General features: G+C 40.5%; 1 protein-coding gene across 1 annotated transcript in view; it reads right to left on the bottom strand.

The window, feature by feature from the left end:
* Positions 1-4,308: 4,308 nt before the first annotated feature.
* Positions 4,309-8,937, bottom strand: part of DCUN1D4 (defective in cullin neddylation 1 domain containing 4) — a 42,462-nt gene continuing 37,833 nt past the window's right edge. The window contains exons 8-11 of the mRNA XM_018575716.1: positions 7,811-7,919; positions 6,868-6,972; positions 5,105-5,207; positions 4,309-5,025 (exon numbers count right to left, since the gene is read on the bottom strand). Of these exons, the coding sequence (XP_018431218.1) occupies positions 4,970-5,025; positions 5,105-5,207; positions 6,868-6,972; positions 7,811-7,919 (373 nt within the window). The 3' untranslated portion in view covers positions 4,309-4,969. The remainder of the gene's footprint in view (positions 5,026-5,104; positions 5,208-6,867; positions 6,973-7,810; positions 7,920-8,937) is intronic.

Raw genomic sequence — 8,937 nt, 5'->3', positions numbered from 1 at the left:
TTCAAGCAACCCAACTGTGGACTGTCTACCAACCTGTGGATTGTTTTTGGTTGTCTGTCTATTGGCAACTTCAGATGGAAGTGGTTGAAAGATATTGAGGTGGAGAGGGAAGCGATAGGACAGATCTGAATGCCTGGTCCGATTACTATGGTGTCAAAGGAACTGTGTGCAGCGAGAGATGCGCCTCTCTTTTGAATATGCCCAAACAGCAATGCATGTATGATTCCAGCAGTTCTGTTTATGGACAAAGCTAGGAACAAATACATTTTTTATACAGTCAGAGGCGGCAGGAATTATGCACTGGGAAGCTCAGAAACCATCCACAAAAAGGTAGAAAAGAATATCTGGTGATTCATATCAAAACTATGACTTCAAGTATGATGTTTGTTAAAAATGAGGAGTTAGGCTTTGAAGCAGTAGAAAAGCAAGTGCCTATGCAAAACCCTAAATGACTGAACCATGTCAGTAGAAGAGGCAGTCTATTATGGGGTACCTGCACCCTACACAAAATAGAAAGAACGGATACGATATTCAGGTGAGACAACTGTCTGCTGACTTCACTGAGCGGTTATTAAGATGAAGCAGAGTATGGGTTCTTAGTTATGTATTTACAGGTGAAACTCGAATAATTAGAATATCGTGCAAAAGTAATTGCAGTAAGTGCTGCAAAAGGGGCCCAAACCAAGTACTGAGTACATATGCATGCTTGTACTTTTCAGAGGTCCGATATTGTTCTATGTACAATCCTTGTTTTATTGATTGCATGTAATAATCTACTTTTTTGAGGTTGTGGATTTGGGGTTCTTGGGGTTTTCATGAGCTGTAAGCCATAATCATCACAATTATGACAAATCACGGCTTGAATTATCTTGCTTTGCATGTAATGAGTATCTCATATATTAGTTTCACCTTTTAAGTTGCATTAGTGAAATAAATGAACTTTGCACGATATTCTAATTATTCGAGTTTCACCTGTAGCTCCTTAAAGCTGCTGCAGCACAAGAGTTCCTTTACTCTACTATAAGTGTGTGATATACACACAGTATAGTGGTTTCCCAGACAAATACAGAAACCTGCTAACCAATCTGACCCATCAATGCAGAAACAGCAATGTCCTCCACTCACAGAGCCCCATCATCAGCTAGTGTAGGATCCTGTCTCACAACTACTTAAAGTGTACCTGTAGCAAAAAGGTTTTTATTTTCGGCACAGAAGGAAAAAGTTGTCAACACAACAGGTGTCCCATTGGGGGAAAAAATGACCCTTAATCTCTTGTTTTGGTGACATTTATATTTTGGAATCCCCATTCATTAAATTTTCTGTAACAATAGTCACCAGGACATACAGAGAAAGTAAGATTCTCCAGCAGGGATACAAATAGCAATACAACCTTCACAGGGGTTTTCCTAATCCATGCACAACTGAAACAAAAATTCTGTTTTACAAAGGCCTCATGCACATGGACGCATGAGACCGCATAACGTAAATTGCAGGCATATTTCCATGCCAGGGATACACAGCTGCTGAGTACAGCCACCTATAATAATGATTGGCTATAGGAGGCTGTATGTGGGTTTAGGCTGCTACTTGCCTAAACCCTGCATGCATACAACCCCTGATGCAGATGTCTAGGGGCGTACGGTTTATGCATGTGTGGATTTACACTTCACATGTGTGCTAGTGTAAACCTGTGTGCAGCCATTCATTACTACAATTACTACAATTCTTAAATCACACATTATGGGACACAGGAGAAGTATTCAGGAACATTGGGAAGTCTAAAAGCAGCCCAACTGAGGGGTGGGCAATACAGCAATTGAAACACCAACAAGCCCACAAAAAAACAACCAACAGGTTACCAAAGGTGACTCAAAAGAGCCTACAGAGCCGCATCAGCCGAGACCTGAACATTCACCATTAAAACGTAATAAACATGTGAATAGAAAACCAGATGGTAGTCTTGAAAATCTGAGAACCACATGCCTGATGCTGAAAAGTCCATGAGGCACTATCTACTTGGGTGCTCTTAGACCAGGAAAGGGGGATCCTTGCCCCTAAGGTCATTAGCTTGATAGGTGAGCTGTTGAATCCACCTACCTATAGTAGATTGAGAAGTAGGCTGTCCCCTACGGGAGCCTTTAGGAATGACAACCACAGTTGGACTGTTAAAAGCAAGCTTGAACAGTGCATACCACATCTAGGCAATGGAGAAGTGCTGGACAAAGAGATGGTAGAACAACGCCCTGGTTAAGGTGCAAAGGCAAAAAATAACAAAAAAACAAAACATCTTGGGAAGGAAAGATGCCTGGGCCTCAAAACAGTCTGTGTAGCACAAGACAGGGTCAAGGCACCTCTGGGTGAAGAGACCATTCTCCAGAGTTCAGGCATTGACGACTGAGATAGTCCACATGCCAATTTTTCCTGCCTGGGATGTGCACATGTGTGAGGGCCAGAATGTAAAGTTCTGCCCAAGTCAGAATTAGGCCCACTTCTCTTTGAGCCGCGTCACTTCTGGTACCTTCATGGTGGTTGATGCAAGCCATTACATTGTCCAACTGAATCCTGGCCAGGTGACCTTGCAGCCGAGAGGTACAGCATTAAAGAGACAACCAAATTGCCCTCAGTTCCAGAATCCTGATCGGAAACCGAGCTCCCTCTGATGACAAAGCATCAGGTTGGAGATTTACCACTCCACAACAAGCCTCGTCCTGCTAGTCCGCAAAAAAAAAAGGCACCAAATTTGATCCTGCTACAGCCTGTGCTCCACAGTTTAACCCCTAGGGGACCAGAACAATAGGCTCTCAAATAGGGCACGGGCCCTAACTTACAGCAGCGGTGTTCATCCTACAGTTTCCACCAGGCAGATAGGTAGGATGCTATGGACAAGCTCTATCCAGGAGTTTTCACCCTTCGAGTTGCCATACTCCCTAAGGAGTCTTCAGAGACAGGGTTCAACCAGGAGGGTGCCCTGGACCTGTAAAGCACCCCGTGACTGGCTCAGCACCATGTACCTCAGTAAGCACCCAGAGGGTATTACAGGCTGACTTTGCTTCTTCTTCTTGGCAGAGTCCAGGTATGACTCCATGAGCAAAGCTGAAGTGTATCTTATCTGGAAGCTGTAAAAATAATCTTCAGTGTCTCTGCTGCAACTGAAGTATCTTGCTACTAGAAAAATATCTTGAGAAAAAAGGAATTTGTTTGCTTTTCTTTTCGAGCAGCAAGATGTCTGTTCTCTAAAGGACACTACCAAAAAACATGGCATGCTGGGAATGGGAGGGGTTTTTCTTGACTGTGCCTATAGCTTTGCCAGTGTCTAAACTCTTGAAGACAGCAGCATAACCCAGTTTGCTGTAATAGTTATACTGTGTCCCGTAATGTACGATTAAGAAATAATCACATTTATTAAGTTAAGAAAAAAAACAAAAAACAATTTGCACATTGAATTTGTAACTATCATATTAACATCATCAGATGTAAATTTTGTATGTGAAACAATGAGATGACCTGGGAGGGTTACAGGTTATGGGATGCCTCTCCAGGCAGACAGTGATGCTTTAATGCCATGTACTTGCAGAAAGAGCACAGCTTAAAAGAGAACCAGTCCTGACCTTGGTAGAATCTGAATATTCACTACTGAATTATTATCACTATACTGGCTTACTGTATGAATGATATGTGCTTCCCCTTTCTTAAAATTTTTGCTTTGCCTGACACTATAGCATGAGTATCGGAGGTCATCTGAAATCTGACAGGGACTGCAATGTTTAATGATGGAGCTCACACACTTTCCGGTCCTGGGAGAGCAGAACTGTGTCAAATAGGAGAGCTTTATAGCGATTTACAATTGTCTAAACTATAGGGTTATATGTGCTCCAAAATGGAGGCTCTCATAGATTGGAGTTAGGAACACTCTACAGTACACTGTAAATGCAAATTCTTAGTTTTTTTTGGTAAGTGTGCTGGGAAATAATTGTGTGCGTCTATACAGCACATATATAATTTTTTTCACACTGAGCCGTGGCCTATTTTAATTGGACTAAAATGCAGATCAACTAGCTGCATTGGAAAACGCATTCAAATGCATGACAATGCATCTGGGGTAAATTGGCCTTAAAGTCTCACTGACTGCCATTTCATCTGAAGAGACAAACTTTAGTAGAACAAGCAATGAGATCATCGGTATGCATGAGGGCCCCCTCCAGGTTTCCATATGAAGCAGTCAGGAATAGTTAGGGGATTTTAGCATACAATATTCCAGCTATTCATACCCTGTTCTGGCAGCTATTTTGTGCACTCAGGAAATGTCTGCTTACTATTTTGGTAGGAACTAGTAGTGCCATGGGCTGTATTCGCTTCTATATTGGTCCAGCATACAAAATGGCCAACTCCAATTCACTTAGGTGACAGAGACACTATAAAGAAAACTGTACACATAAACAAGATTTTCAGGAGCCGTGTCACATTCTACTACGAGAATAACAAAGTGTCATAATGCATTTACTTGTGCAGAGATGGTTTGTCATTTCACTGCGAGAGATGCTAACAAATGTCAACAGACATTTCTAACAACAAATTTAGATTTTCAGTTTTGTTCCTCAAAAAGAAAAAAAGTCACTAGAAGTGGCAGGTCATTTTTACAATACATTTCAGCAGAAGTTCTCTAAGAGAAGCGTCTATATACAAGCATGTACAAAAAAAAATGAACAGCAATATACACAGAATCACAGTGAGGACATTGGCAATTTCACCAATCTGTAGTGTCAATACAAAATGCAGAGCAGCCTGGAAAGAGAACAATGCTACACGTAAAGCACGGCCGATCAAACAGCGAATGTGCCTAGAGGCCCGGCGGGAGGGATACACTGTGCAAAGAAGCAACATGCGGTTCCATACAAACAGCAATTTATGGCTAATGGTTGACGCTAGTGTGCTAACAATGACTCTTCAGCTGCTATGCATAGTTAAAGTGTTATGCCATCTGTTTTTCTTTATACCATTCAACAAATTCATCCAACAATACTGGCCCTGTGGAAGAAACAGAGGAGATTATTGAAGGATCAAGGACAATGAACCCAGAATAATGGAAAGTGACGGCGTTACTTACAGGCGCCGTCCTCGTCATAATTGCTGAGGTCAAGGTTAATTGTGCGGCTGAATTCTAGAACATTGCACCACTGGTCCTTGTTTATAACTTTATATTTTGATTGCTGCAAACAAACATTTGGTAGGTTAAGTCATGCAGGGAAGCAGAGGCCATGTGCAATAACCTATCAATTCACAAATTTCAAGAGCACTTGCATTTAAAAACACTAACGGAAGGTCATTTTGTAACCTCCATATAAATCTGCAATATTAAAGATGAACTTCACCCATATGTTTGAAATTACAACACACCTTTAGAAATGTCCAACCTGAGCTCTCTTCCTCCTGTAAATACAGATGAGTACTTCCCTTCCCTTCCCTAAAAGTGAACCTTTACCCATATCTTTAAAATAACAACAAAACACCTTTAGAAATGTTCACTGATGACAATCTACAAACACATACTTCTAGATAATCACCAGCTTAATTATTTCCATACCTTATTTTTCTTTTCCTCCCCATTCTTCTCACAGTGGCCATTTTTACTAAGGGCAGATTGGTACCACTTGCCCGTCCCTTTCAGATTGTGGGCCCTCCTTACCATCTTGTCTTGAATTGTATTGTAATTGCAATGTCTTCCTTCCATGTGACTAGACATGTGACCAGGCACATGTGACTACACATGTGACCATGCACATCATCTCAGGGGAGGAAAATGCCTTTCCCTGAGATCTCATGACATTACAGATAAGATTTCCCAGCAAAGCTCTGCTGATGTAACATTCCCAGCATGCAACGCTTAAGCACATTACATCATTAATGCCCAAGAGGACAAGGAAGTGGAAAAAAGATAGTGTAAGTACAAGAAAAATATGTTTAATGAATGTAAGATGATTTAATATCAGCAGGCAGAGCTGCATTCTGAGGTGATTTCTAGTAAAAGGGGGTGAAAATGCACTTTACGGATTATTTATATAAATCATTTTACTTAAAGTACTTCTAATTCTGTCCAGTCTTATATGCAGGCACCCCTGCCAGACAGCACAACTAGGTCCTGAATCTCTCTGTATCCTACATTGTTATTAAGCAATACAGCCTGGTACACACAGTAATGTGCTCTCCCTTACTGCAAACATGCTCACAGACACCACTGTGCAAAGTAATAGAGCCCTGATTGACGCATAGTGTTGACCCTTCCTCTCTAGCTAGAAGTGCTGCTGTGCAAGAAAATAAATACAGGAGGCTATGGTTATGGTTATGGAGGTGAAATGAGGTACATGCAGAACATTATTATATTCTATACATATACACCTCTTTTGGTTTTTTTAAATATAACACTATTTTGTTATATCCGATTGGTAAGTGCAGATGCTGCCAGAAATCTAGTGCTGTCCTGTGTCCTGAGCTTTGTGCAGTGTTATTTCAAAGAGCATCATCGGCCCATTCCAATTTGTCTCTGTGGACAACCAGAACCCCCCAAATGCCATGGGAGGGAGTGGAGTACTGTAGTTGCAATACACTTCCTGTCCTTGGGCAACAACGCTGCTCCTCCACACATACAGGACGTTGGGTGAGTATTCACAAAAAAAGTGTATTGATGGCAGGATCACCAGGTCACAATAAAAGGAAAGAAAGTGAAGCAACTAATGCAGCCACCACATGCAGGGACTGCTAAGGTGCAACACTTAAATGACCTTTCTGTTCTTGGGGTCTGGTTCACCTTAATTAGGTTTTATTCAATCTTTATTAAAAAAATAAAAAGGTCAATGACAAATGTAACCATACCTCTAGGAATTGATGAAATACTGGAAACAGCGGCCAGGTTTTCCCTAATAAGAGTCCTAACATACATTTTGCTGTATTCATATCTAAACTCCGCTGGTCTTTTTCCTGCAAAAAAAAAAAGTAAAATAAGTGACGCCGCAAGTAAGGAAACAGGTTGTACATGTCATTTTCAGGAGACTGACCCATGTAAAAAAGCAATGATGCTCTTATTCTAGAGAACATACTACCTAGATTGCTTATTCAATTGCTTGATAGGAATTCTTAACTTGCAACTGTAAATAAAATCTAAGCAATTCTGAAACCTTGCTGAATACTATTTCAGCGACTCCTCCACAATGGTCCTGACTGAAAGACTGCTCCTTCGACCTATACAAGAGGCACACAGGACAAGTTAGCATCCCAATTGTATGAAAGGAAGCGGGGCGGGGTAGGAGGAAAATATAAAGTGTAGGTGAAGAATAAATGACGAAAGCTCGGGAGTATTTTGAAAAAGTTAGGATTTGAATCAACTTTTACATTTTCTAAGTTGTTTGGGGAAACAAATGAAGGATAGAAGCTGATTGGTTGCTATGGGCAACTGCACCAGTTGAGACAGAATTTTTTTAATCATCCCCCCCCCCCCCCCTCCACCCCCCCCCCCCCCCCCCACATCTCCACATGGAAAAAGCACAACCTAAAGAAAAGTGGGTGAATTTACTCTCACAAATTAGAGGAATTCATTTATCACCCTCCATTCAGCAGTTAGATTCTAAAGTAGTGTTTTTCCCTTTCAAACTAAAACATGTCCACACACTACATGAATAGTGAAAGAGATTCTTTTTAAGCCAATGTCTACAAATGTGCAGTGATATTTGCCATTGGAATTCTTAAGGCGAGTAACATAACATCTAGTAAAGTTCAAAATAAAATATAGTTTCAGGTATCAGCAGTAAATCTTACCTACCCGTGCAAAGTCAAAAGCATATCTATAAATAAGTTTAAAATTTGTTGGCTCATTTAATAAAGATCTCAAGTAATCCAAAGTATTTCTAAGTTTCTCTGTGGTGTCACATCTAAAAGACAAAAAAACAAACAGTGGTTTGGACCTGATAGAATAAAATGTATATTTCATTTTGTAAAGCGCTGCACAAACCGATGGCGCTATATAAATCCTATATAATAATACAAATATTACTTTGCATACATCAACAGTCCAGATGTCAGCTTTTCTAAATCACAAAATGATTGTGACTAAAAACTGCCTTTTTTGTGGCATAAATAAAAAGCTGCTCCCTTATAAGCTCTAGAGCCTAGGCAAAAGTCACATGGTGTCTGGTTACTAAAGGGTTAATGCATAAAAGTGAGGTGGATGCCATTCGCATGGCGCTACTTCCAATACTCGTCATCTAGGGGTACTGGTGCCGTGCAAACTTTTATAAATGAACCCCTGAGAGTTTGTGGGCATTTTATATCATTAGAGACAGCAAAGTATATTTTTTTCAGCCAGAGGCCCTGCTTGGTATACTTGCAGTTGAACATGATCACCAAACTATTGCACAGCAGGAAGGAAAAACTGCATATGTAACAAAGAATTATGGCTGCTGAAATATACATAAATAAGTATAAACTATATACAAACACTTTTTTTAATACAATAGCACAGGGCTCAAATTTTAAAGTCCTGAGCTACTAGCCAGGCCTTAATAGTTACTCGCCACCAGTTGCCCCACCTAACCCCTACCCTGCCTCGGCCTTAAATCCACCCTCTTAAATTATCTTATGAAAATACACTTTTAAATGTTAAAGGCAGAATAAAGTTACAAATATAAATATTAACAACAACAATATTAACATAAAGCAATGTAAACATTGCTGCCCTCCACATCCCCACATATAAAATAATACCCTCTCCCCTGTTCTCTGTCCCCCACATATAAAATAATACACCACTGTTCTCTGCCCCCACATATAAAATAATAACCCACTGTTCTCTGCCCCCCCACATATAAAATAATACCCCACTGTTCTCTGCCCCCCACATATAAAATAATACCCCACTGTTCTCTGCCCCCCACATATAAAATAATACCC

The sequence above is a fragment of the Nanorana parkeri genome, unplaced genomic scaffold (genome assembly GCF_000935625.1).
Source record: "Nanorana parkeri isolate BGI_ZX_2015 unplaced genomic scaffold, ASM93562v1 scaffold54, whole genome shotgun sequence".
Classification (NCBI taxonomy): domain Eukaryota; kingdom Metazoa; phylum Chordata; class Amphibia; order Anura; family Dicroglossidae; genus Nanorana; species Nanorana parkeri.
This window is presented reverse-complemented; position numbering and strand designations above follow the sequence as displayed.